This window comes from Neodothiora populina (genome assembly GCF_041146345.1).
Source record: "Neodothiora populina strain CPC 39397 chromosome Unknown canker_contig_7, whole genome shotgun sequence".
NCBI classification, from domain to species: domain Eukaryota; kingdom Fungi; phylum Ascomycota; class Dothideomycetes; order Dothideales; family Dothioraceae; genus Neodothiora; species Neodothiora populina.
Window position 1 is genome coordinate 1,202,589 of NW_027191415.1, and position 26,427 is coordinate 1,229,015.

The 26,427-nt window shown below is 50.8% G+C and overlaps 8 protein-coding genes across 8 annotated transcripts; 5 read left to right on the forward strand and 3 right to left on the reverse strand.

The window, feature by feature from the left end:
* Window positions 1-795: 795 nt before the first annotated feature.
* AAFC00_006450 (uncharacterized protein) lies at window positions 796-4,419 on the reverse strand (the record flags this gene model as incomplete). Its single annotated transcript, XM_069346408.1, has 3 exons — window positions 796-1,618; window positions 1,672-4,220; window positions 4,345-4,419. 3 exons carry the CDS (start codon window positions 4,417-4,419, stop codon window positions 796-798), a joined length of 3,447 nt encoding a protein of 1,148 aa, XP_069197619.1.
* A 1,306-nt stretch (window positions 4,420-5,725) lies between these two features.
* Window positions 5,726-6,612, reverse strand: AAFC00_006451 (uncharacterized protein; the record flags this gene model as incomplete). Its single annotated transcript, XM_069346409.1, has 3 exons — window positions 5,726-5,825; window positions 5,889-6,271; window positions 6,544-6,612. 3 exons carry the CDS (start codon window positions 6,610-6,612, stop codon window positions 5,726-5,728), a joined length of 552 nt encoding a protein of 183 aa, XP_069197620.1.
* A 469-nt stretch (window positions 6,613-7,081) lies between these two features.
* On the forward strand, window positions 7,082-7,837 carry AAFC00_006452 (uncharacterized protein; the record flags this gene model as incomplete). Its single annotated transcript, XM_069346410.1, has 2 exons — window positions 7,082-7,444; window positions 7,577-7,837. 2 exons carry the CDS (start codon window positions 7,082-7,084, stop codon window positions 7,835-7,837), a joined length of 624 nt encoding a protein of 207 aa, XP_069197621.1.
* Window positions 7,838-9,063: 1,226 nt separating this feature from the next.
* On the forward strand, window positions 9,064-10,246 carry AAFC00_006453 (uncharacterized protein; the record flags this gene model as incomplete). Its single annotated transcript, XM_069346411.1, has 2 exons — window positions 9,064-9,663; window positions 9,770-10,246. 2 exons carry the CDS (start codon window positions 9,064-9,066, stop codon window positions 10,244-10,246), a joined length of 1,077 nt encoding a protein of 358 aa, XP_069197622.1.
* A 1,941-nt stretch (window positions 10,247-12,187) lies between these two features.
* Window positions 12,188-14,074, reverse strand: AAFC00_006454 (uncharacterized protein; the record flags this gene model as incomplete). Its single annotated transcript, XM_069346412.1, has 3 exons — window positions 12,188-13,692; window positions 13,754-13,947; window positions 14,007-14,074. 3 exons carry the CDS (start codon window positions 14,072-14,074, stop codon window positions 12,188-12,190), a joined length of 1,767 nt encoding a protein of 588 aa, XP_069197623.1.
* A 418-nt stretch (window positions 14,075-14,492) lies between these two features.
* Window positions 14,493-15,335, forward strand: AAFC00_006455 (uncharacterized protein; the record flags this gene model as incomplete). Its single annotated transcript, XM_069346413.1, has 2 exons — window positions 14,493-15,062; window positions 15,129-15,335. The coding sequence occupies 2 exons, from the start codon at window positions 14,493-14,495 to the stop codon at window positions 15,333-15,335; spliced, it is 777 nt and encodes a 258-aa protein (XP_069197624.1).
* Window positions 15,336-19,032: 3,697 nt separating this feature from the next.
* On the forward strand, window positions 19,033-20,372 carry AAFC00_006456 (uncharacterized protein; the record flags this gene model as incomplete). Its single annotated transcript, XM_069346414.1, has 2 exons — window positions 19,033-20,157; window positions 20,217-20,372. The coding sequence occupies 2 exons, from the start codon at window positions 19,033-19,035 to the stop codon at window positions 20,370-20,372; spliced, it is 1,281 nt and encodes a 426-aa protein (XP_069197625.1).
* Window positions 20,373-24,288: 3,916 nt separating this feature from the next.
* On the forward strand, window positions 24,289-26,218 carry AAFC00_006457 (uncharacterized protein; the record flags this gene model as incomplete). The annotated part of the gene is made up of 4 exons (XM_069346415.1): window positions 24,289-24,421; window positions 24,477-24,528; window positions 24,594-24,667; window positions 24,750-26,218. 4 exons carry the CDS (start codon window positions 24,289-24,291, stop codon window positions 26,216-26,218), a joined length of 1,728 nt encoding a protein of 575 aa, XP_069197626.1.
* Window positions 26,219-26,427: the final 209 nt, after the last annotated feature.

Consider the following 26,427-nt stretch of genomic DNA (forward strand, 5'->3'; position numbering starts at 1 on the left):
CTTCCCTGCCTGCGCATCCCTTGTCCTCGTCCTCACACAGTGCAAACGTCTGGATTCCGTTTGGCAGTGAAAGCACCGTGTACCAGCCCCCTCCCAGCAAGGTCCCTACCCGTCCAGTGCGCCAAGCTACCTTAACGACTTGCCCTACGCGGGCGGCGCCACTGCGTGGAGCCTCTTTCTTTCTCCAGAGTAAATAGGCAGGTACAGTAACGACTTGCCCTGCGCGGGCGGCGCCACTGCGTGGAGCTTCTTTCGCCACGTCCACTTTTCCCATACCCACCTATTCTTTATCCAGGAGAGTAGACCCCAAAGCAAGACGCCAGTTCCAGGCTCCTCTTCTCGCACGATTGCTATCGCTGGAGACTTTGAGGTGGGGTCTCTCGCCCTTCCTTAGGGCGATTGGACGTGTCGCTTGATAAAAGGTGGGCTCGGCGCATGTGTCATGGATGGCTTGAAGGGGAGGAAGACACACGGATGTAAGAGGCAGACTGAGGCGGAGAGGGAGAGGGAGAGGGGCCTGGAGAGGGGGCAGCGAAAGAGGCTCCACGCAGTGGCGCCGCCCGCGCAGGGCAGTCTTTACTCTACCTACCTTATCTTACCTGGAATATCTACAGCGAAGAGAAAGAGGCTCCACGCAGTGACGCCACCCGCATAGGGCAAGTCGTTACTATTTGTAGTCCGTTTACTTCAGATCAAATCTAGATTGCATTCCCTTTTTAATTTCCATTTTCTATTCACATTGAAATCTAATCCTTTTTCTTCGCTCACTATTCCAGCAGCTCATCGCGGATAAATCTAGGACAGATTCTCGAAGAAAAACGTGGGAGTTCCGGGCACGGCGCCCTCGGCGGCCGGAGGCAGATTCTCCTTGGCCTGGCCCTTTTGCGCGGCGTTGTCGCCAATGGCGGCCACGACCTTGCCCTGCTTGCCGCCCTGGTCGATGACGACGACTTCGACGGCGGCGCACTTCATGACTGTCTGTCTGAGTCCGGGCGCCATCTCCGTCAGCACGTGGAGCTCGTCGAAGGCCAGCTTGCGCTCGAAGACAAGCGCCGCGTCGATGCCTGAGTCCAGGGATTTCTTGAGGGACTGGATGAACGGCATGGCGCGCTTGCTGTCGGCTTTGTCGATTTGCTTGCTGATCGTCTTCATGTCTAGGGTCAGAGAGGTGAAGGCGTCGCGCACGAGGTCGATGTATTTCTCCTGCCATGAGGGGTACGACAGGGCGGCGTAGATGGTCAGCAGCTTGGGCTGCTTGGGGTCGTAGGAGATGGTCTTGCCCTTGGCCATGCGCTTCATCTGTGCGCCTTCTGCGGACGTGATCGACGATGCTGTGTTGCGCACGTAGTCGCGGGCCGCGGTCAGGGCGGCGTCCGTGGCGGGCACGGAGGGGAAGGTGGCATTTTGGACGCTGGTCTTGTGCGAGAGCACCTCGTTCCAGATGTATTCTGCCCAGTGCGGTGCGATGACCGTGATCATGAGGGCTTGGAGCTCGATGTAGCGCTTGGTCAGATCGGCGTGCATGCCGATGCCGGCGGCCTTGGTGGCCTCGCGGTAGAAGTCTCTTGCGCCAGTGAAGTCGTAGAATCCAGACTTCAATGCTGCCTTGTAGTTGGTCCTGAAGAAAAAGTCAGTATGGTTGATGCGAAGAAGAACAAAAAGGACACTCACTCCTCGTATTGCTTCCTGGTCTCCTCAACCAGTCCATTGAGCTCGTTCTCGAAGATCTTGTCCCAGAAGCCCTTCTCGCCAGTCCTCTGGATAGAGTCGTTGTTCTTGTGTCTCTCGTTCTTGGAAACCTCGGCATACGTCTCTCCGTCCTTGAGCAGACGAGCCTCGAGCACCATCTCCTCACACCACTTCTTCAGCTCGAAAAGCTTGAGGATAGAGCTGTTGGCGACAGACTCCTCGAAGTTGGCATCTTCGATACCGTCACCTGCGTCGGCGAGTGCAACGCGAGTGGCGTCGGCACCGAACTTCTCAACGGCGTCGTGAAGAGTCAAGAAGTTGCCGGTGGACTTGGACATCTTCTCTCCGTTGAGCAACAAGTGACCGTTGGCTCTGATACCCTTGGGCCAGTACTCGCGATCAAAGAGAGCAACGTGAATGTAAAGGAAGAAGGTCAAATGGTTCTGGATAAGATCCTTTCCGGAGACACGAATGTCCAGTGGGTACCAGTACTCGAACTCGCGACGCATGGCGTGAAGGGTCTCCTCGGGAATGTCGGTCTTGACGGTCTCGGTGCGGCAGACAAGGTAGTCCCAAACCTCGTCGGTCATCTGCTCGGGAGAAATGTTGCCGAGGCCCTTGGTCTTGCCGTAGATGTCTCCGTGAAGGTAGTGAGAGACGGTGTAGTAGGCCATGTAGATGGTAGAGTCAGAAAGAGACTCGACCAAGAACTGAGGGTCCCAGGGAAGCTTGGATCCGAGACCGTAAGACCTGGCGCATGCCCACTGACCCAACCAATCAAGAGTGCGCTCGAAGGAGTTCTTGCCTTCAGAAGAGAAAGTGTTCAAGCCCTTGCCGTCCTCGTTCAAGACGTGCTTAAGTGTGGTCTGTTGCCACTCCTCGTCGGCATGGCCGTAGTTGAGGTACCACTGATCGAGGTGTCCAGCAACACAGTAATCACCAGATCGGGAGATAACCTCGCCGTCGGGCTCGGCGTAGTTGAATGCCTGACTGGCGTCGATGAGCTCCTGACGCACAAGAGGCTTCGCCTCCTCGACGGTCTTGCCCTTGTAAGGACCGTAAGCCATAGTGCCCTTGTAGAATCCCTCCTTGTAAGCAAGGTCTTTGGCCTCGGCCAGCTGCTTGGCGTCCTTGGGCGAGTTGATCTTCATCTTCTCGACGAGGAACTTGGCGGTCAGGTTGCCGTAAGACGGAGTGTCGATGATGGGCATGATCTCGAGCTCGGCCCACTCCTTCTTGATGCCGTAGTATTCGGCCTTCTTGGCCAGGTCCATGACGGTGGCGTAATCGTCAGGAGAGTCGGACGGGACGCAAGTGACAACACCGGTACCCTTGGTCGCCTTGACAGTCTCCATGGGAAGAATGCGAACAGAGCCGTGAACAGACAGGGGAGCATCGACAAGAGCGCCGACAACATCAGAGCCCTGGAAATCGGCAACCTTGGGGAACACGCCCCACTCGGGGAAGATACCCTGGAAGGCCATGTTGCGGGCGGCGCGGTCAGACAAGAAGTAGTACTCGTTGTCGTTGACCTTGTAGATGCCGTAAGTAATCTTGGGGCTTACGAAACAGCACGTCTGTCCATACATGGTCTCGGGACGGAGAGTGGCAGGAACAAAATAGACATTTGCGCCTTCAGGCAGCTTTCCGTCAAGAATCTTCTTGGCTGCCTCAGGCCACTCCTTGACCTTCAACTTGAGCGCAGTGTATTCCTGGACTCCGACACCCTCGCCGCTCGATCGGTCGTGGTCCATGCATGCCTGGCCATCCTTTGGCGAGTAGACGGTGTATCTCTTGCCGAACTTGATCTTGTTGAGCTCGCGGAGACGGTTCATCTGCCATCTCACGAAACCATCGTAGTAGGGATTAGCGTCGGTGGTAACCATTGATCGTCTCCAGTCGACTCTGGCACCGAAATCGGTCAAGTCTCTCTGGCAGAGGGCGGGGAAGAACTCGAGCCAGTGCTGGGGGTCGGCGAACTTGTGGACATCCTCGAGCTTGATTCCAAGGGCAAGCATGATCTGGAACTGGTACTTTAAAGCGATGGCTTTGGAAGCAGCCTTGCTCTTCTTGGCAGTGAATTTCGTGATGTCTGATTTCGTGACTTCTTGCGTCGGTGCAGGAGTTGCTGCGCTCTCTCCATCGGCAACATCCTCGACAGGGCAGTTTTCAAAGTTCTGGCCAAACATCTCAATCTCGCGAACGAGCTTGTCGGCGCAGGCCTTGATGGGCATTCCGGTACAGTGGTAACCCTGGGGGAAGAGAGCGCGCTTGCCCTGCATGCGAGCAAATCCGGTGGTGAATTCGACCTTTGACGCGGTGAAAGAGTGGCCGACGTGGAGGACTCCGTTCATATAAGGATATGCCATTGTGCCCATGAACTTGGGGTACTTTTCACGGAGCTCTGCAGCCGGGACGGAGTGATATGGCACTTCGTCGAGCGAGGGAGCATTTTGCTCGAAGACCTTGGATTCTTGCCATTTCTTTTGATATTTCTTCTCGACGGCGATGAGAGTATCTCTCTTGTCGGTCTGTGTTAAGGGGGGTCAATCAGTCTCTTTTCTTTCTTTCTCTTTCGCTCTCCTTTTGCGCATATGATCGGAAGATCGAGAACGACAGGAAAACATGGTAAAGAAAAGGAAGAGGAAGACATACATTCTCAATCTTGAGAGTAGCCTTGGTACTATTAGCAGGATCCAGAGCGGCCTGCGTCGCTTGAACGGCAGCCATGGTGGTGGTATTTAATGTCGCGACTCTACGAATGCAAAAATGAGAAGGATTGATATTTGTGATCGGTGGTAGAGCAGAAGCGACTACAACACCACAGCGAGGACGACGATGAAGCTGACCACGCAATAAAGAAGAAAAGAAAGACCGGCGAATCAAGTATGAGTCCGACGTGATGAATGATTTAGTAGCAGTAGCAGTCAAGTTACAACAGGTATTATTGATGTTGCGACGATGATGGCGACTCACGACAGAGCAAGTGTACATCTAGCAACAGCAGCAACAGACAAGGCAGAGCAGCAACACTTCTACTCTTCTCTATCAAAAGTGTGTCATACTTCACAAATTATTTCCCACAATTCCATCTCCCCCGCGCTGCCGCCGTCGGGTTGACCTGTAGGATAAAGGTACGATGTTTGCTCTGTTTGCATTTTGATCATCGCGGAACGCTTCCGGAGGTAATCAATGATTGTGAAAGAGACGAGCGGGTGGGCTCTATACCATTGAGCAGCGAGAATCATGTCAGTAAATGGTCAACCTGGGCAACAACAGGCAGGTGCGGTTGCGTGAGTACATTGAAATGGATGTTAAGGTTAAAGGACGGTCCAATTAGAGTGGCACAATCGGGTGTTGGTACGATCGGGTGTGTCGATAGATAAGGTAGGCAGATGCACGTTTCGATCATCCGAATCGATGTAACCACCGTACAATGCTCGGACTACCCCTATCATATCTATCCCTGGAGTTGGGAAGATGTACATGCCGGGGCAGATGCTACTGCTGCTGCTGCTTCTCAGTAAAAGGAGAGTTCAAGCAAGGTGATAGACGAAGAGAGCTTCCAAGACACAAGGACACATTTGAATGCGTCCCGACTGTACATATAGTGTAGTTTTGCATATCTAGATCTCCCCCTCTACTCATAGCATTTGTGGAACAGATGCGTTGCCCACGAATCTCATTCAACCGTCTAATCGCCTCCGTATTTCGGGTATATATGGGAGGCACATGATCCTTGTCGACAGATGCTCGACTGCTACATCAGCGACTCGCCACGCCTCTGTTCGAGCGCTTGCATGGCGCGTAGTGGCTGCGAACTATGAACGGCCAATCGTGGCCAGCCGCAACGGCAGACTCGAACGCATACCTTGCTCAGTGTTTGTAGAGTGTCTTCAGGATCCACTAGCAACGAATAGAGCTTGCTACCACGAGCAGGTCCGCATACACATCCAGAGACAATAGTCATGTAGAGACCAGGTGCTCATTTTCGAGGTCGTCAATGCAACAAGGTCTGACACGGGGCCATAGCTCATCATCGACCTGCCCAGATGCCTGGCCCAAGACCACCTCGCGTGCCTTCGTTCACAGGACGTTTAGCAACCTTGCCTTGCGCCTTGACACCTTGCACCACCCTGAGAACAAGACCAGTCAGTAAAAGAGTGTTTGCGGTCAGACAGAGAAGCAAAAAGACATACTTATCTAATCCGGTTTCTACGACCACGCCTCCCACAATCATCTCTCCGAGAACAGCATGCAGAGTCTCAAAGTTGAAGATCAAGTCCAACTCGCACACGTTCTCAAACAATCGGTCCAGACTCTCGACAAAGACTTGGATCAAATCCAATAATGCCAAGGGTGACTCGGTGGACGTCGATATGACAATAAAGTAAAGAGTGGCGTAGTGTCGATACGTCACCAGAGAAGGCGTGTCGTTGTGGGTCTCGGCCAGATGGGTCCCTGACGACGACTGTGCCGGCGCAAGGAGAGGTGGTAATGGTAAGAAATTACATGATGAGGAGGGTCGAGCTGAGACGAGTGTGAAAATCTCCGAGATGAGACGCTGTTGCACTGCTGTATCCTGCGAGATTATGAGTATGAGATGAACAAATCTATGCCATGCATGTCCTCAAAGCGGATGACAAGGAAGACCGAGCGTTGCGATATGTAAAGAACGATTCAGATTTGGAGCACCGTGGCAAAGATAGAAGCACCGACTCAAGTTTCAAGCAAGAGGCATCAGATGAAGCAATGATCCTTTCATGTAGGATATGCAGAAACATGCGCATTCGATGGGGGTGTCTCTGACTGCGAATAGCAAGACAAACAGAGATCAGAAATAAGAAGACATACCAACTGCGTATAGAACTTGGTCAGACGAGGTTGGCCATTGTTGTTGAAGACCAGCACGGCGTTGATCATCGTGTGTATGATTATTACTAGTGACCCTAGTACTATATATTTGTCGGGCGCCCTTGCTACTCACACTTTGCGCTGATCCAGATGCTGTATATCAGATCCCGGAAACCAAATATCACCTTGGCACAGACAAAGCGGGATGATGCACGTGGGTCGCCGCAGTCAGAAGTTGCAAGACAAGTGAATGGGCGGCTATGAAACTGCGTTTCTCAGGGTCCAGACGGCAGATGTACAAGTAAACTGCACAAGGCCCAAGCTCCTGATGGATGACGGAATTGTGGAATTGAAGCAGGAGCAGTCCAGGTCCAGGCACAAGATGCTGGGGAAAGGAAAGAGCTGCAGTGGTGACTGCCATATCCGGACATGGAGCTTTGTGTTTGCTGACCATTGAATTCATCATTCCCAGACTATAAACCAGCTGCGTTCTTCTATTCTGATTCATCTCATACTCTTCTGCATCTACAAACACAAAATGTCCGGACCAGCCTCGCTCAGGATGATGCGTCAATTGACCCGCTCCCTCCCCTCCAAGCCCCTCGCCCGTGGCCTCCAACAGCGAACTGCGTTCAAGCTACCACAATCAAGACTACGTGTCTCGTCTGTCACTCAACACCAGGCAAGGGGCATCTCTATCTCCAGATCCGTCTACAAGGGCATCCAGCCAGACTCAGAAGACCCGGCTCCCCCGGAGGCCGAGGCCACGCATCACATCCAGGACCCGACTCCCATCTCGGATGCGGAGTTCCATGAGCGTGCCGAGCAGCTCCTCGAGGAGATTGTTGCCAAGATGGAGGAGATGCAGGAGACAAAGGAGGACGTCGATGCAGAGTACAGTGTAAGTAGCGAATCTTGTTTCATCATGGACATTGTCTTCCCAGTATTTCCTCTCAGTCTAGAGAATCAATCGATCTTTGGTATCTGTTATCTTGTCACAACGTAGAAACTGACACATCACGGATCATGACAGGCTGGCGTTCTAAACGTGACATTCCCTCCGAGCGGCACCTACGTCCTGAACAAGCAACCTCCGAACAAGCAGATCTGGCTGAGCTCCCCAGTGACAGGCCCAAAAAGGTTTGACTGGGTAGTCAAGGGTGAGGATATGGGATCCAAGGAGGGCGGCGCATCTGGTGACTGGATCTACCTCAGAGACGGCACGAGCCTGATCAGTCTGCTCAGGAAGGAACTGGGCATTACTGTTGGAAATGATGAGGGAAGCCCCGAGTAAGAAAGATCGTCGGATGAAGCAGGTGGGACGATCCAGGGCCAGGCGTCAAAGCTAGGTACTCGCCCCGATGACGCAGAGTCTATACCACATATAAGTAGGTAGCTAGATTCGCCATCTTTGCTTTCTGGTCTTTCTGTATACAATCGTCGATCAAAGAAACACGAGTTACTTTTTGTGCACTTTAAGCAGGTGTGTAGACCCAGATTCTTTCTTGAGTCATGCTAAATCCAGCGAAAAGCCCGTCCTTGCCTTGGACTCTCAAGACTTCCAGAGAGGAAGGAGCGACAGTCCTCAAGATGCAGAGTACATCAGGGCCAAGGCGCACATCATCCGCCCCCTGATGCCTACTAGAAGCACATCACGTAAGGCTGGATGTGACGTGGTATGAATGAAGATTTCAAGGTGGGAGAATCCGCAGAATATTTAAGGGTGAGATGAACTTGTTACGTGTTTAGGTGTATGTGGTGTCGAACAATGGATATAATAGGATTGAAGAAAGAACGATTAATGCAGTCCTCAGCAGTCTCAGCCGCATCGTATGGTTGACGTTCATCACAAGGACTCGTCCAGGTTCTTTATAAAGGTTGCCGTGTTGATGGGTCCAAATCCAGTTCAAGGAGGAGATTGTTCTCAGCTGCACCACGAAAAAGATATTGCTCTAGGTGTGATCGATGGTGGACGGAATGACGGTGAGGCAAATCTCGACGACGAAGATGGTGTTGATAACGACAATCACAGCATCAATGGTAACAAGAAGTGGGCAAGGTGCTATAAACATGTGGACGAAGATGGTTGTGTTACCACGTTTGCACCCCTGATCTACGGTCATGGAACCAACAGCATCACATGCCCCGGTGCGATTTTCAGTAGTTCCAGTGTTACTCCACTTGCCTCTCTGGTACACGGTCGTGTTGACAACAGCATCACATCCCCAGGCGCAGTTTTCAGAAGGGTCAGTACTTCTGTCTCTCCTATGGCAAGCATTGGGTCTCAAACCACCGGGAGAGGAAGAAGTAACAAGGATCCTGAGCGTGAGTCGATCAGCACTGAGCCGCCGTCTCGGCTGCCCATACCGGAGACTTTGTCTTCCATGACCGGCCTCCCATTTAAAAAAGAAAATAGCACCAGAAGCAGATGAGGAGACACCAGAGGGCATAAGAACCCCGCGTGCAGAGCAAGGTGCTGCGTGGGACATCACCGCTCTGTCATCCCAAACAGATGACAAGATGAGCAGTCGACTGTCTTGGGCCGAAGAGGTGGAGGAAGAAGAGAAATCAGAGGTGGCTCGACGTGAGACGGCGGCGGAGGAAGATGGTGACGAGTCGGGAGAGCTCACTCCCCGAGCAAACATTCCCTATCGTCCCTCATTCACATTCCCAAACTTACCATCACCCCCAGAGTTCATGCCATCAGCACCTTCTACGCTGTTCGGCCCAAGACCCCTTTCTTCGTTTGAAAGGATGGCGTCCACGTCATCCTCCTCCAGAAACGAATCTCATCCTGGAAATTGGAAAGGACGCCTTAACCCTATTCTCTCGCCAGTACACAACGGGCAGGCTGCAATACTCGACTTTCTCTATCGTTACGCCCCTGGTATCCATTCCGCATACGTGGGTGGGGTGGGATGTAACGGATCTGTCTGCTGGATCGGTACCAATGTTGATGAACGGAAGGAGAAGAAGAACGGAAAAGATTTTGACTTTGGAACAGAAGCTGGTGGAGCAGAGTTGTTGAAGGAAATCTTCGACGATGATGAAGAAGTGCGTGCTGATGAAGACATGAGATTGACCGACATATTTGTCGCCAAATATAATCAGCGCCTTGTGGTAAGTTCCTACTCCTCCTTGCAGTCGACGTCTACTTGTAATAACTATTTGTTGTCCTCATCCCTTTCTGCAGCAGAAGCAATTGTAAGCTAACTAACGCATCTAGTGCATGTTAATGGACCACAACAACGCCATACGCATTGAATACGCGGTCTGGTCGCCCCCCGTCACACATCCCACACACGATGAATCCGTGGAAAACCCATTCTCTCCTTACCAACCCAGTGCTGCTCCTTCGTATCCCACCTCACGCGTTACGCTTGCCACAGTCTATCCTCCTCATGCAGCAAGTGCACGGGAACGTCTGTCAGACGGAGACGAAGGACCTACATGGTGGGTCCCGCTCTCTGCAGCTTTTGCCACTAGTGAAAGCAGTACTAGTGCAGTCTGGAGAGCTGCGCGTACAGAGAACGAAGTGGCAGATGCATGTAAGAAGGTCAATCGAATCTTACTGACCTCCGGACTGCAAGGCGTGTGGGACGAAAAGAGTAGATATGGACATCGCCATGAGACTGCCAAGAAATGGATCGAAAGAGCTCTGGGCGAGGAAGTGGAAGAAATGGACTGGCCGCCGTCGGATTGAAGTGGGCTGTAGCCAGTATACCTGGCTGAACGCGGATAAGCAGACATAGGCTCATCAGTTGTTGGTAAGGTGGATGGGGTGGGCTATTGAATACTCAGTCATCGATTTGCACAAAAGATGGTGGATCTGCCGGACAGCATTTCAACATGGATGAATGCTTAGTTGCACTCCAGCTCCTCCATACTTTGCTATCCTCTGGGATAGATGGCGATCACAATCATAGCAGCCATTAGTGACCGATAAACACAACTCAACAAAGAGATAAATCGAGAATGCGATTCATACAGATACCCACCACTCGTGTTCATCAGTCCATCCATCAATCATGACTCAAGAAAATGCCTCCTTCCCCAGAACGAGCCATATGCTCCAACCAAGTAACAAGTTCAACCACAATAGGCCACACTAGCTAGTCAAAACATCCACGACACGTCCAAAACCAAAAGAAAGCTCACAGACACCCATCCATCCCGGGATCTGGACAGACTTTCTGTTTCACTTGCCCGTCCCCTCGGTTGGCTTTTCAGTCTCCTTTTCTGTGTTTCTTTTATAGATGAAACAGAAAACACGAAGCCAAAAGAAACTGTGAAACTAGAAAAAGGGGGGTTAGTTCTACAAGCCCCCGTATTCGATCTCGCCTTGATTCTTATTCTTGGACCATTTCTTTTCCCGATTTAGTGGTAGCCAAGTCATACAATGCCTGCAAGTTCCGGTGGGAAATAGGTGAGAGATTTATTAAGATAAGATGCGAGGGAGGGCGAGGTGAAGTTAGGTGAGGTGATGTGATAGAAGCATACACGATCGACAGAGATAGGCAAATAAATGAGTGAGTATATGCATTGGCTGCTAACAGTCTAGTCTCTACCACCCGTCTTGCTCGCTCTGCACTGTCTACCTACCTACTACTGTACTGTACCTTACCTTCATCTGAATGAGGAACACATCGGTAAGACTACCTCGGGTACTCAACAACACTCGAAAATACAACCTGAAAGGAAGATCCTTTAGCACGAACCCTTTTCTTGATATGTCGCATTTCTGTCTCAGATCTCTCGTTTTAGCCTTATTTTGCAACACATTACGCAAGGTGCAAAGCACAGAAGAAGAACAATAGATTAAAGGGGACAGACTATAGTCTGACCATCTTAGAAACAAAGAATCCCATTTGTTCAAGGTGGCTGAAACAGACCAAGCGATGCCGAAAGGTTATCTGCTTGTGCTAAGGTTAAGGGTCCTTGGAGTCCGCTGTTTGACTTGACGAGTAGAGGGCTTGGTCTCTTTTTTTTTTGCCCTAGGCTTAACTAATGCTCGCAACGAGGGCTGGAGATGCTGAGATGTTGCTTGTGCTTCTTTAACGATAACGAGTCGTGTTCTATGTAGGACGTGCCTCTTGATCTTCGCTCTGCACAGAGGAGCTCGTTAATAGCCAGTGATCACCTAATGGAGAGTCCATTGAAGAGTCATCGACTCTTTGATAAACGATTAAAAGTCTTTGATCAAAACTTCAATGAATCCCGAACGCTTAGCCAATGACTTCCCAGTAGATGGTCAATTGTTACTTAATAATGAGTAGCTAATGACTACTCGATGAATGGTCGGTAATCTCTATATAACTTACTCGGTGGATGGCTAATGACTAAAACGAGTTCCTTTATAGTATGGTTCATAATTAGGTAGGTACGCTTGGTCTTGCTGCACAAGTATAAGCCATTCATCATGTATTATGGCACTACCTCATAGAACCGAGAAGATGAGAGTCAGACTCAAGAAGACCATCCGCAACGAAAGACAAAGACAATTTTTTTTCAGAAATGCTATACGCTATGGTGGGAATAATCTTGCGTCGGAGGCGATACAGTTGTGAAGAAGAATTACGCTACTATTTTCCCCGTGTCCTGAATGAATAATTCATGCGCTCATAATCTTTTTTGACTAAGAAATCTACCTTCCAACTCTGATGACACCAGCAGCGATCAACTTCTGGATGTTCGTCTTGATGCCCGGGTTCTTCATGTGTTCCTGAAGAGCGGCGGGATCACCCTTTGCCTGCTGCAAGATTGACTGCATGACCGGGTCCTGTAGGATACCGGCAATCTCGGGGTCACGCTGGATACGCTCCATGGTCTGCTCCTCAGTCTCGCCTTCACGGGCAGAGAACTGTGCCTGGAGCGCCTTCTGGCTCTGTTGCTCAATCTCGCGAGCATTCTTGCCGCCGTTATGTTCGGCGTCGACGGTAGAGGCAAGCGCACAAACGTCGATGCACTTGTTGTACTCGCGCATGGCAAACAGAGCTTGGGCTTTGCGAAGGTAAGCACGGATGAAGGTGGCATCCTTGGCGATGGCGGTGTCACAGTCGGTAACAGCAGAAGGGAAAGCGAGAAGCTTGATGAAGCAGGCAGCGCGGTTTGAGTAACCACGGGGATCTTCAGGGGCACGTTTGACCATCTCGCTGTAGGCCTCAACTGCAGCAGCCCAGTCGGCCTCCTTGAACTTCTGGTTGCCAAGCTCACGAGCCTCTTCGGCTTTGGAAGGGTCGATGTATGCTTCACGTTCAGACACAATCAAAGCCTTCTCGGCCGCGCGCAGCTTGGCGAGAATGTCAGGAGTGCGGTGCTCGGTGAGGGAACGCTGGTAGTTGTCAATAGCAGACTTGAGGTCGCCCTGCTTCTCGTATGAAGATCCAATGCGGCCAAAGGCTTTGGCGATAAGCTTGAAGTCGGCAAGAACCTCACGACCGTGTTCGATAGCGTCACGGCAGGTCTTAATGGCGGCGTCATAGTCGCCCTTTTCAAAGTAGGCGGCTGAGAGGTTGGTCAAGTATGTTATATCCTGATGAAGCTCCCAGGCCTTGGAATAGTGAGCGATCGCATCGTCGAACTGACGCTTCTTGTATGATGCGGTTCCGAGCGCCTTCTCAGCGTCGGCGTCCTCCTTGGCCTTCTTCTTTGCTGCTGCCTCCTCATCCTCTGGCTCTTGTTCAGGCTCGGGCTCGGGCTCGGGCTCTGTCTGGGTCTCTTGCGGTTTCGGTGCGTCAGTCATAGGCACGTCCTCCTCGACTACCTTTGAGGAAGCAGGCTGCTCCTCGCCAGCGTCTCCAGGGTTTCCGAATTGCATGTCGATGCCCAACAGGACGCTCATGACCTGCAAGAAGCGCGGGTCACCCATCATCTCACCAACCTTGTTCGGGTTGGCCTTGACATCGTTGAGCTTCTGCATGAAACCACTGTCCGCTAGAAGACCAGAGGTCTTGGGGTTCTTTGCAAGCTTCTGGATTAGTTGAGGGTCGTTGAACATGTTGCCGAGGCCTCCCATTGGGTCAGAGGAATTGAAGCCGTCGGCCTTTGCCTCGGCCTCGATCGCGCGCTTGACAGCGTCGAAACCCGACTTTGCCTGTGAGTTGCTGGGATCGATCTCGAGCGCCTTCTCGTACGCATCCGTTGCATCAACTGTGGACAAAAGTCAGCAAAAGAGTGCCTTCCTCATTCGTGCGTTGTGCTCCTTCCTTACTCAGATTGCCCTGGCCGTGCAGAGCAGCTCCCTTTCTGCTCCATCCCTTTGCCCAGTCGGGCTTGATCTCGGTACACTTGGTCGCATCTGCAAGAGAGTGCTCAAAGTCTCTCAGCGACGCATATGCGCCTGATCTATTCGAGTAAAGAACGTGATTTGTGGGATCGATCTCAATGGCTTGTGAGAACTTCTCGCTGTGCCAATGTCAGCCAAACATGTCTTTGTTACTGTCAATCAGGCAGACTCTGCTCACACTGCGCCCTCGAAGTTCTTTGCTGTGAACAGGCGGTTGCCCTCAGCCTTGAGTCCATCGGCCGACATTTTCAGGTATTAATACTGTGATATGTGTACTATGCCAAAGAAAGATGGGGAATGACAATAGATTATTGGTGGTATAATCAAAAACTTCACTGCGTTTAGAGTCAGATGTCTGCGGTAAATCGAAGAACAAGGCGACCTTGGTGGACAATATAGTCTTGATGAGTTGCTTCTCATTGACTCTTCTAGATGTTTCTGATTTCCATACAAGAAGCTTTGACCACACCACATCACTCCCGCCGCTTGCTATCTCTCTCCGACGAGTCTTCCTTCTTGGCGTTTGCGGGGAGCTGGCTGCCTGAGGCGCTTCAACAATAGCTCAACATCCGACTAGAGTAATTATGAATCTTTTCGCGGAAGCCTCTGTGTCAAAACCCATCAAGGTACAGTGATACTCTTCAATACCACTAGTCAAAACACGATGCAATACGGTCGGCCTTGGTGCAACGATGGCATTGCCGTCAACAACCTTCAATTGCAATCCTCCCCTCACAATGGTTTAGATGCATGGGGGAGAGAAAAAGAACAGCCTGTATTGCTCTCCGTTCGTCTATCATTCAAGTCATCTTTCGACAGTGCTGCCGAACAGGATGCTTTGGATTCCAGCACTGTGCATTACGGCATCCTTTCCAAGACATTGCGTGCTACGAAGCCCGAGGAGAGCTGGGGGAGCCTCAGTGGTCTGGGCGAGACCGTTCACAAGACTATTACAGCCATGCTTCCTGGTCCAGATCTACTTGAAAGTCTCGCAATACAGGTCAAATTGCCCAAGGCTAGTCTGTTAGGCGAAGCTGTCATCCTAAATCGTCAGCACACGAACGAAAGTGTCTGCAATACCCTGCATCTTGTCGATATCTGTCTGCCTACTCTCATAGGTGTCAATGCAAACGAACGTGAGGCGAAGCAGAAACTCATCATCAACGTTTGGATCAATGGCTTGAGCGATAAGGATTGTGACTCGTATACTCAGCTAGAGGCGACCCTAACCCAAGTAAGCCCCTCATCCTTTGTCGTAGGGATTTTCAAAAGCAAAGACTCGGTATTGATCATGTCATAGATAATCGATCTCACGGGATATGAAACCCTAGAGTCACTTGTGCTGCATATTGTGAGAAACCTCTACAAGAACTATGTACCACTTCAGCAAAGTGGTACTAGCATACGTATCTCTCTAGCAAAGCCCCAGGCTGTGCCATTCGCAGATGCGCCCGCCATCGAAATCTATAGGACATCAGAGCAGCTCTACGCAGCTTCTCGTTCTTGAGACCACCAGGACAATAAATTTGACCGTGCGTGGTCGATCTTTCAACTGAAATCAAGACGACTGGCTCGGATGTAGCCATCGTGCAATAAGCCTCTGAAAATGTATGACTTTGCCATTGCTTTTCAAGCTTGTTGCAACAAGCACAATGAATATATAATGGCCGACACCTCGTCAAACATGGTGTCCTTCTTCAATGATCCAATACTCTATCAGCTTGCATTGATAGAATCATAGGCTGAAAGAGAAATCAGGAGAAATCAGTTTTCGACATTGCCATCGGTGCCTGCATACCATTGCATCTTGTGTGTTCATTGACAGAAGAGATATCATGGACTCACGCAAGAATGCGGACCCCCAGGAAGTGGTGGGGGGAGAGATGGACGTTGATTACTCTCCGGCATCAGATGATGAAGCTACGCGCAACGAGTCATATGGAGCCAGACTGCCGTACGTCCCGACAATCAATCTGGACCCACGCAGCAGAGATTCTTCAGTATATCAGGCACCACGCAAGGGCTGCCGAGGGTAGAGATGCCATGCTCTTACGAAATCTAAGAACCATTCAGATGGATATGCTTCGACACTTCGCTCGTGAATTTCGAGTAGGATCACCATACCCTTCTGGTAGCAGCAATCTGCCACATGGATTCGTCGACGGTCCCGAGCTTACGTCTCGCCTCCATTATGATCAGTCTCTTGATTCTCACCATCTTGCGATGGACTCCACGCCGTCTGACATGAACGACCATAGCATCTATTCTGCTCCTCGACTACAAAGTCTCCCAACTTTCATCAGACAGATCGAGGAGATAGATCGTCGAGTTACGGAGCTTGATCAAAGGCGGGATCAGAGGCCAATTTCACAGTCACCCTACGAGTCTTCGGAATCTCCGTCTGCTGTCTTATCGGCTTCCTCTCGTCCTTCCCCAGCCCCCGCTACAGTCCCAACGTTGACCAGGGTTGGCAATCACGAGTACAGAGTATTGTCCGCACAGTTTGTGTGCGACGACGGCGAAGTCGACGAGATGTCCATAGAACGTGGCTGCGCTGTCAATGTTTCTGACAGCTCAGCGCGTAACGCAGAGTAGGGCGCTTGATTATACATCATCGAAAAATCTCAGGCGCGGACTCGGCCTCAATTCGCACAATAAATCGATTGCTCAACGTGGCGGGCGGCTCACCGCTCACCTGACACTGCTGTCAACGACGCACCAGAGAACTCAGAGATCAGGGCCGTACCGCGACTTATTATATGATAGCCAAAATCGAAATCAACAGTCGACTCGGCAATAGCACAGTCTGGATCTGTGACTACAAGATATCCAATATTAGCAGATGTGAAGCGAGGTGTACCACGGCTGCAGATCGGACCCTGCGAGGGACATGGCTATTGATGCAGTGGACCCACCAGAACACGCGAGATGCATTGCTGTATTACGGAAATTGTTACTGCAAATTTGAAGCGCCTGCACATATTCCCGAGACGAAGTACAAAGGAGCTCGTTTCCAGTCATTGACTCTTCTCTAGGCAGTCATTGCCAGTTCACTGAACAGTCATTGACCATTCACTGGGTAGTCATTCACTATTCGTCAAGGGCTAGTAATTCACTACTCGTTAAGGAGTCATTAGAACATCGAAGACCGTTCATGGAGGATTATTGCATATTCATTGTGGAGTCATTGACCAAGCATGAGCTTCTATGTAGTACATTTGCAAATGCGGAGTACCGATAACTCGGCGCCTTTTCTATATTGCTCGAAGCTTCAAATTGTCGGCGTCAATATGTCGGCGGTATGCACTAGACAGGGGAGTGGGCTGTGTACAGTACCTATACAATACAGTACTGCAGCGATATACAGTGTAAACAGAGTGCAGAGACTATTGATTCGATGGCGGCTAAGATGATCATATAATAATATCTTTGTGGAGGTTAGCAGCACTTTGCGATATGACAGCCAGCCGCATCAAGTAGCGGTCGCTGTGGCTGCACGGCCAGGCTTTTCTACAAAAGTCCTTACTCTATAAAATTCGGGGAGAGTTTCCTCGGCAGTGTTCGAGTTATTGTTGAGGAGTGTTGGCATCCATATCCTTGCATTGCAAAAGCGATCTATGCACTGTCCGAATGCAAAATCTTCATGTTTCTTTGTACTATTTGCGACGTTTTGAATCTGGACGGCAAGGAACGGATTTTCAGGCACATAGGTACATATCCCTGTCTGTGATTTGTGCTTGATAATGCTTGTCCCTCGGTGGTCCCTCGATGGGTCTTGTGGGAATCCAATACAAGCGCCCACCGTAAATCAAGATCGGATCAACCGGGTTCCTTGCTTTAGGTTACCTGCCTTGACGATTCACCGTTCATACCTCATAAAAACACATATGGTATAGCCGCCGAAAATCCGATGCTCGGGCACGAAGTTTTGCCCGTACCGCGCCTACCGTACATGATTCACGTTGAGCCTTGATAGATCTTCAATCTATACGTTGTTGCCTCAACCCTTCATGGCATCACCATCGAGGACCTGTGCACGACTATGCTCCACTGACTCTTTTCTCCTCGGACTTCTCCAATGGTCCACTCTCGTTCATTTAGCAAACGTCACACCATGGAGGAACATTCACGATTCAGTTGACGCGATGGATGGAAGCGGATCCACAATCACACCCCCAAGAAATCCGTGCGCAAGCCCGCTTCCGTGAATTGCGAGGGTTGCGAAGATTCGCGTATGGTAGGTCCCCCAAGGGCATCCCACAAATCTCTGAGACCTATTCCACTTTTTTGGTCTCTGGTCTGCCTGCAATGGGATACCGTACTGTGCGAATAATTTAGTGGTTGAATCATGGTAAGATGGCAGGACGGGCGGCGAATCCACCACACCAAAATGTTACCCACAATTCCTCCACTTCTCCCGACCACCCGCGACCCATTGAGGAAACACGTATCAATCGTACGTAGATTATACGAGTAAATATTGTGGAAATTGTCCTTCTATGCACTGCGAATCATGAAGATTACGAATACCAATCTACCCCGGTACCGCATGCGTGTTTACTCAGGCTGTCAACCCCAAAATGGGATTATTGTTGTTGCTGTTGTCTTTATGCCATGCAGCAGCAGACACATGTCCAACGTGTCGAACCGATGCTTGGTCGCAGATAGACTTTGTGCCACGTGAGACCTTCCTGTTATATTTTTGGGTCGCATCGTAACTTAACGCGTCTGATACTTTGGACATGCCCTCATTCGCCGCTTATCGACCACACTCCAGCCTACGCCTACGTGCAGTGTCGATCAGCAAGGTCGCCAAAATGATCCTTGCAGCGCTCTTCTCTCTTGCCGAATTGCTGCGCCCGGACGACTATGCGAGGTTGTGAGACGTAGGACCCGCCGCGATACAGAGGTACAAACGGAAAGGATACGAGGGTCAAAAATGTCAATAGCGGCCCATAGACCTCGTCACTCTAACCACATGTTCTGAATGCTCGAGGTATATAGCGAAGCATAAGTGTGTGATGATCCCCCGGGACCCTACCATTCTTTCTCTTATTATTATCCTTTTGAGAAGTCGTTCGTTCTACCTGAGTTGACTCTCGCTTAATTTCTTTTTCTCTCTACAGTGAGCATCAGTCTCCATAATCCTAGTACTATATCCATTGGCATCGGTACTCTGCATTTTATCAAAACATTCACACACCATGCGTTTCACACCGTCACTATGGACCGCTCAACTGGCAGGATTGGCCGCTGCTGTTGTTATTGACATGGAGGGCCTCCCGGACACGGGACTGGACACCTCTTCATGGACTACCGGCACACTACCACCTATCGCTGACTGCGTGGATCTCAACGACCTGCAAATTGCAGCCAAGAACACTCTTTCCCCGGCCAACTATGCCTACTACAGAACTGCAGCACTGGACGAGATCACCTACAAAGCCAACCTCTTCATCTGGGAGAAGATCCGCCTCAATGGCTTCAGCTTCAGAGATGTCTCAAACATCAACCTGAACACGAGCATCCTAGGCTACGAATTCGCTGCTCCCTTCTTCATTGCTCCTGCTGCCCAGGCCGGTCGTGCTAGCTCAGGTGCCGAGAGCAACTTTGTCAAGGCTGCTGGTGCGGCAAACATCCTCTATGTCCCGTCCATCTCGTCAACGCAATCAATTGCGACCATTGCCAACGCTGCAGTCGATGGCCAGGTCATGTTCCACCAGGAGTACATCTGGTCTGACGAGAGCCGTCTTCAGTCTGAGCTTTCCCAATTCGAATCTCGCGGATTCAAGGCTATCGTGCTCACCGTCGATAACACCGGCATCCAGGGCATTCGTGACCGCCAGATGCGTTTCAGCGCTGGCGGCGACTCTGGTCACTCCCAAGCTTTCACTGTTGAGTCGCTTGGCAGACTGCAGAGCATGACCACTCTACCTGTCATCCCCAAGGGCGTCAAGACTGCTCACGATGTCAAGCTCGTCGCCGAGCTCGGTCTCCCTGCTGTTTACATTTCCAACCACGGTGGTCGTGTTGTTGATGGTGCTCCTACCGCCGTCGAGATTCTTCTCGATGTCCACAGACTTTACCCCGAGGTATTCGGACAGATCGAGATCTACTGTGACGGTGGTGTTCGTAGAGCCACTCACATCATCACTCTGCTCGCTCTTGGTTGCCGTGCTGTCGGTCTCGCCCGTCCTGCCATGTACGCCAACGTGTACGGCCAGGCTGGTGTCACCAAGATGATCAACATTCTCTCTCAAGAGCTCCAGACCACCATGGCTCTCATGGGCGAGTCCAACATTGATCTCATCAGAGGGAACACCACTTACGTAAGTCTACCATTGACGAGGACGAAAGGAACGACCTTGCTAATCATACCCGCGTACAGATCAATACCAAGCAAGTTGAACTTGAGATGTTCGGTGCTCCCCTGAACATCGACACCAGCTCCACACCTTACGCCGTTGCCGTCGGCAGCGATCAGTCGTTCCGTATGAACCTTAACAACCTCGTTGCCAGCAACGGCACGAACTCAACTTCCTAAGCAGGTCGTTGCATCACACGTGTACATAGACATTAATCGTGTCCGTATTTTCTTTCCCATTCTTTTTCTTTTTTTTATGGGTCAAAAGGGGAAAACGCCTGAACGGGGATTGACTTTTCGTGTCGATGGAAAAGAAACGAGCGAAAAAGATGGAAACCCCGAGCGAACATTGTGTCAAAAAGCCGCGCCTGTAATTGCCTATGCAGAAGTGAAGGGTCGGACGATCACACCAAGAGGTGGAATACTGAATATCCGTAATGTCTCCAATAATCACTTTGTACCCGCTGTTCGTTCTCCTGCATTTCCCTACCCGGGCTTGTTTTTGCATCGTGCATAGATGCAATGCGTCTTGATGGTTGTCTATACCACTCGCGCTATGAGGTTCCTTATAGAACCATACGCTCTTGATATCCTACATCCTGAACCCAATGGTCCTATATTTCCTTCACTCATCCACGAATACGAACGAGAGTGAGAGCGACGATACGCTGCGAACGAGAGCAACGTGAGACCTCGAATTAAACATAAGACATTTCCCCATCCCTCTCCTCGATCACGCGCGTTGCAACGGTGGCGAAACCGTCACCCAGAGATCTGGGTGCAAAAGCCGTTGTCACGCCGTTTCCAGTTCCCCAGCTGCTCTCGCAGCCTTTTTTTTCCCGTCGAAGATTTCGCTCTTTGGCAAGTCGGGAAGGTGCTATTGTGTTTCCTCCGTGATGCAAGAACATTGGTGTGTTTTTATTGGGTGGAGTATATATTTCGAACTGATTGGCTAGGGGTGATGTTTCTTCATGCAATGCAGGCGATCTATACATATAATATCATACTAACTCATCCGTCTCTGTTTAGATGCTCCACAACTATTACTAGACTTACACCGGTGGTCCCAGCCAGATGTAACCTACGTCTGTCCGCCTGTCTGCCCGCCCGCATGGATGCATATCAATGCAGATACTGCACAATGACAGCATCTCGCCCGCGAGCGGGAGTCGACGTTGCATGTACGACCGTTGCGCGGGAGTTCTTATTGCACGCACGCGCGACTTGCACGGGGCAAAGGTCCTCTTCTGCGCCATTGTCTTTTATGTAATCGTCGTCACTCGGTTAGCTTGTGGTCGTTGACAGTGAGTGGTTCGCCACTCTTTCCATTTTTTGTTTCGGGGTTTCCTTGGGGTCTGACTGGAGATATTTTGTCGAGCGTAAGGTCGTGCAGAACGGAAAAGAATCTGTCTGTGCATTTGTTGTGATTGCGTAAAAGGCAAAGGTACAGTACCTTCTTCAACCCTCTACTGTACTGGTGCCTGACGGGTTGCTTCTCGTTCTTCTTCTCTGGTCGTTCTCCGTGCTTGCAGTGTCGTAACGATTGAGATGGCGAGTCATCACCCTGTCTCCACTAAGCACCTAGCTAACCACCCTTTCGCTTCCTCCGTGTTCTGACACGGATACAGTAGGTACCGTGCCGGCCAGCTTAAGAACATGATCTACAGGGCCACTTACTCGTAGGAGAGCAAGGGCAACAAGAGATCTACAAGAGGATGTATTCTTGTAACATCTCTGGGGTCTTGTATGTTACTTGGCATGATCAAATCCTCATCCTACTGCACTGCTCCTACGACACAAGCAAAAGTCAAGCTCGAAGTGCATGCACGAGGTTGTCAGCGTTTTCAAGTGTCCCGCTCGACGATGTTTCGGGTTTCGACAAGCAGACTCAAATCACGGCAAGGTGTGTGTTAGCGAGCGGGCAAGTGCGGGCGGCGGGAAGGACGGCCGGGAAACCTGCAGCCCACGTCGCCGGCCGCCTTTTTTTCTTTCTATCCTTCCATGTCAAGACACGGGAGGTATACTAGCCATCTTGTCGTGTACGAGTAAGGCAGTTCTATTTATTACGTGACGCGCGAGCTGGGATTTTGTGGCCTAGATTCGCTACCGGAAGTAAGATTCAGAATTATAAGCGAGAGCGGACCCGCGGAGTATCTTTGGTGCAAGCTCAACTTTGGTACCAGTATCTTGGCTCTATTTCCAAGGGCGAAATTTGCAAGCTTCCACAATGCGGTAATCTGTCTCTAATCTCGCGATCCTAGAGTTCAAATGGCGAGAGCATGTTGGGTGGGTCGAAGATTGTGGGGAGAGGCATGTGCGAAGGAAACGGATGGTAGTACAGCACGCGTTCTGGTCGACACACGATAGTGATAGATCTTGATCATCACTTCCTGATCTTGGCAACCGCAAAGGCTATATGCTAGGTTTTTCGACTGCTTCTCTTTTGCATGCACGATGCACAATGCAATACAGTAGCATTATCCGTGGCGTTTGACTGAGTGGACACTGATGATGTAGAACGAACGTGCAGTGCATCAGCAACCGATCTGAACTAACGTTGCCTTGGTAGGAAAGTCAAAAGCATCAAGGGTCGAACTGGGTTGCATGGTAATCCTTGATGCAGATCTACGCACATGCAATTCAAAGTAGTCGAGACTCGATATGCTCAACTATTCTTATACAGAGTTAGAGAGAGTATATTCACGCAACTTATCGGCCTTGTTGCGTGCATGGCACATGAACAAGGGCTGTTCGGGGGAAGTTTTGGGGGGCCTAATTCGCGGGTTACAGGCTCATCCTTGTAGTTTTGAAGGGTTGAATGCACATGGGACATGGTACAGTCATAACGAATGTGATGATTGACCTTTCTTAGGAGTCAGAGAGGCAATGCTACATCGACAGAAACGTCGATCAAAAGCAACTTGATCTACAATAAAAGTTGCATAGTTGATCTTGGTCGCTTGGAGTTTTACTTGGAAGATCTCAAGTACTAGTGAATTGTGATTGGAGGCTCGCTCGCGTAACCTCCGTCTTCTCTGATATTCCAACTAAGTATCATTTGCAGAGGCTCTGGCTCTATTCGCCTGCACAAGGTCAAGAGGCATTCGGCTAGCTTCGCAATAAAGTTCGTACATCGTCATAAAGGCTCGTGGATATCGTTGTTGTCTTCTGTCGGAGCTACATCAGTGGCATGAATATGCTGCTTCGAGTAATGCAAAGCACGGAAGCTACTGCATAAAGGTGTAGGATGTGCTACCGCTTATTTTGGGCAAGTCTACGAGCAAGTTTAGTGACAAGAGACAGAAAGTTCGAGGGACATCGAGTGGTCTTACAGCGCCGCAGGAGCCGCAGGTCTTTCCACCGGAGACAGTGCTTCCGCACTTTGGGCAAGACGGATGATTCATGTTGCTTGGAAGATCAGAGTCAAGGTGGGAATAAGGTGATGGTTGATGATAACGGAGCGTCTAGATTTACTTCGATAGACGGCAGTGACACAATGTGGAGAATCACAAAAGAACAGACGGTGTCTCTGAGACAGTTATATCAGCATGCACATCCTCACCGCTCCCACCCCCACCTGGTGCATGTGAAGAGGGCCCCCACGATTGACTGCATATGCATGGTCAAGTCAAGCATCACAGTGCATTAAGACCATACCGTAGGCCCGTGACACCGCCTTGACTCTTGCAAGCGTGGCATATATGCAGAGGGCCGTTCACCACGTTGTTGCTGCAGCCCTCGGTATGCTAGACATTGGAAGTGCATACAGCAAGCTAAGAGCAGACACAAAGCGGTGTCAGCCAGTGCGAGGTAATCGATAAGGTGCATGCTGACCTTTTGTTTGACTGAAGAGCAACTTTCTTGGCAACAAGATGGCCCGTGCGCCATTCACGTCGTTTTGACTCAATTTTGCGAACCTCTGCAGCTCCAGGCTGCGAAAGCTTTCTGCACACCATGTGAAACAAAGCTCAGAAAAACTCGTCTGTATCACAGCGAGGTCGTCAGATCAATCAATTCAAGGTCCAGCTTCATCTATGGGATGATAGCTTCGTGACGGATTAGATAAATTCGCTCATTGGAACACTTCGAACCAAAGATGCGTCAGACGGCCATCTTTTCAGGCTCATCCCATCCAGCTCTTGTAGACAAGATCTGCAACTGGTTGGGAGAGAGTCCTGGCAAGGTCGCACTCGGCAAGTTCAAGAATGGCGAGACGAGTGTCGAGATCCGTAAGTGAAAAGTTTTATTCATTTGTCACAGAAAACTGACAGCTCTACCTTCCAGATTCATCGGTGCGAGACAAGAATGTCTTCATTGTGCAATCCGGCAGCAATAAGTACGGCGCCTTGGGTTGAAAACATCGGGCATGCCGAAGTACTCTTGCTGACTGAGTGCGTTCAGGATGAATGACTCGGTCATGGAGCTTCTGATTATGATTAATGCTTGCAAAGGAGGATCGTCCAAGTCGGTTACTGGTATGCAACCGCCAAAATCACACACTCGACTGGGCAACTTGTCGCGTGACTGATGTACTGATGGATTTTTCTCTCTTTTCAGCCGTCATCCCCTATTTTCCTTACTCTCGACAATCCAAGAAGAAGGCTCACAGAAGTGCCATCACTGCGAGGATGATTGCCAATCTGATGAATGTCGCTGGCGTCAACCATGTCATAACCATCGACCTGCACGCCAGCCAGATGCAAGGCTTCTTCAAGTGTCCTGTAGACAATCTCGTCGCTGAGCCTCTTCTCGCAAAGTGGATCAGGAACAACATTCGCGATTGGCAAGACGGTGTTGTCGTCAGTAAGAACCCTGGCGGCACCAAGCGTGTGACTTCTCTTGCGGATGCACTGAAGCTCAGCTTTGGTCTCGTAACAACTGACAGGAGGAAGATCCATCTCCCTGCCAGCATGTACAACAGTGTTGTCTTTGAGGCTCCAAAGAGTGACTACAAAGGCCACACCAATGTACCCAAGAGCAGCAAGATCCCCGAGGAGTCTGAGGCAGACCTCTACCTTGGCGACCCGGCAGCGCCAATTGAGCATGACTATGCCCCTCACACTGACGACATCAAGCCGTCGGAATATCTTGACGGTGCTCCAGATGGTTTCCCCAGACGTCCTGGCAAGCACCGAGCACCCGCAAGTCTTATGCCTAACGTTGTCAGTCGCCTCGCCAATCCTGCTTCGAAACCGAGTCCTCTGGCTCAGTCGATACGTCCTGATTCGTTCGGCGCCGACTCCAACAACCGCCCATCCTTGAGCGAGCCATCTGAAGAGGGACACGAGGCGGCTGTTGAATCACCCCCTCGACTGCATAGAGTCCACACTGCACTTGGCACCAGCAATGCATCGCCGAATCCAGTACCTTCTGCCGAGGACGAGGACGAGTTCACTGACGAGCGCGCCCGTAATGTCATCACTGGTCGATTGATCCACGGTCACATCGTTGATGACAACTATCCCTCACCGGTCATGAGCGCCATGTCAGGCTCGATTTCCAAGCTCGACAAGGATGGGACCGACGAGGGACCAGGCTCGCCGCCTGAACACATGCTCAATTCATTCATGTCGGAGCGCTCGTATCGTGACCAAGGCATGGGTGGAAGTGGCGACGCAACAGCCTCTGACGACGAGGAAGAAGAGGCGCTGAAAGATCCCGAACTTGAGACTACCATTACCTTGGTCGGCAACGTCAGAGATCGTCCGGTTTTCATCGTTGACGACATCATCGACAAGCCCGGTTCGTGGATCGCCGCTGCCGAGACCGTCGTCAAGCGCGGTGGTGCGACGAAAGTCTACTGCATGGCCACTCATGGGTTGTTCGGCGACGACGCCCTCAAAGAGATGGACGCGTGCGAGGAGATTGACGGCATCATCGTCACCAACTCCTTCCCGATCTCAGAAGAGAAAAAGGCTGGAGTTAGCAAGCTTGTCGTCCTGGACGTCAGTCATCTGTTGTCGGAAGCCATCAGAAGAAACGCCTTTGGCGAGAGCATCTCCCAGCTCTTCATGCACATTGATTAGGAGTTGGAAGTGCTGACGTAGGACAACAAAGACGACACGATTGTTAATGTGACTGGTGACTGGTGAATGATGACTTCGACAGGAAGCGCCGGGGTGGAGCATCAATGCTACACGGGACGCTGGACTCGGCCTGGCACGACAGCATCGGAAATATGCATGGGGGAGGTTTTGTGGGCACTTTCGTCGGCGAACGAGGCGTTGCTTTGTAT